Genomic DNA, 385 nt, shown 5'->3' with positions numbered 1-385 from the left:
ACCAGCACCGGCCAAGGACGCGCTGCGGGCACTGACGCAGCGGGGCCACGACTCCGTCTACCACCAGAACAAGTCAGTGAGCACCGACGAGCTGAACCCACAGACGCGGCTGGAGGAGGCGGCGCGGCCGGTGCCGCGGGAGAAGAACTCCCTGGGCAGCCTGAAGCGGGCCAGTGTGGACGTGGACTTGCTGGCCCCCCGCAGCCCCATGGGTAAGGAGAACATGGTGACCTTCAGCAACACCCTGCCCCGCGTCAACACCCCCTCTATGGACGACCCCGCACGGCGCCACATGACCATCCACGTCCCCGTGGACGCCTCCCGCTCCAAGCAGCTCATCACCGAGTGGAAGCAGAAGTCACTGGAGGGCCGGAGCATGACGCTG

General features: G+C 67.3%; 1 protein-coding gene across 1 annotated transcript in view; it reads left to right on the top strand.

The window, feature by feature from the left end:
- The window catches only part of LOC103923491 (lipid phosphate phosphatase-related protein type 3), a 10774-nt gene that overhangs the window by 8567 nt on the left and 1822 nt on the right, over positions 1-385 (top strand). The window contains exon 5 of the mRNA XM_009331854.1: positions 7-381. Coding sequence (XP_009330129.1) covers positions 7-381 — 375 coding nt within the window. The remainder of the gene's footprint in view (positions 1-6; positions 382-385) is intronic.

Source organism: Pygoscelis adeliae, unplaced genomic scaffold (genome assembly GCF_000699105.1).
Source record: "Pygoscelis adeliae isolate BGI_AS28 unplaced genomic scaffold, ASM69910v1 Scaffold239, whole genome shotgun sequence".
Classification (NCBI taxonomy): Eukaryota; Metazoa; Chordata; class Aves; order Sphenisciformes; family Spheniscidae; genus Pygoscelis; species Pygoscelis adeliae.
This window is presented reverse-complemented; position numbering and strand designations above follow the sequence as displayed.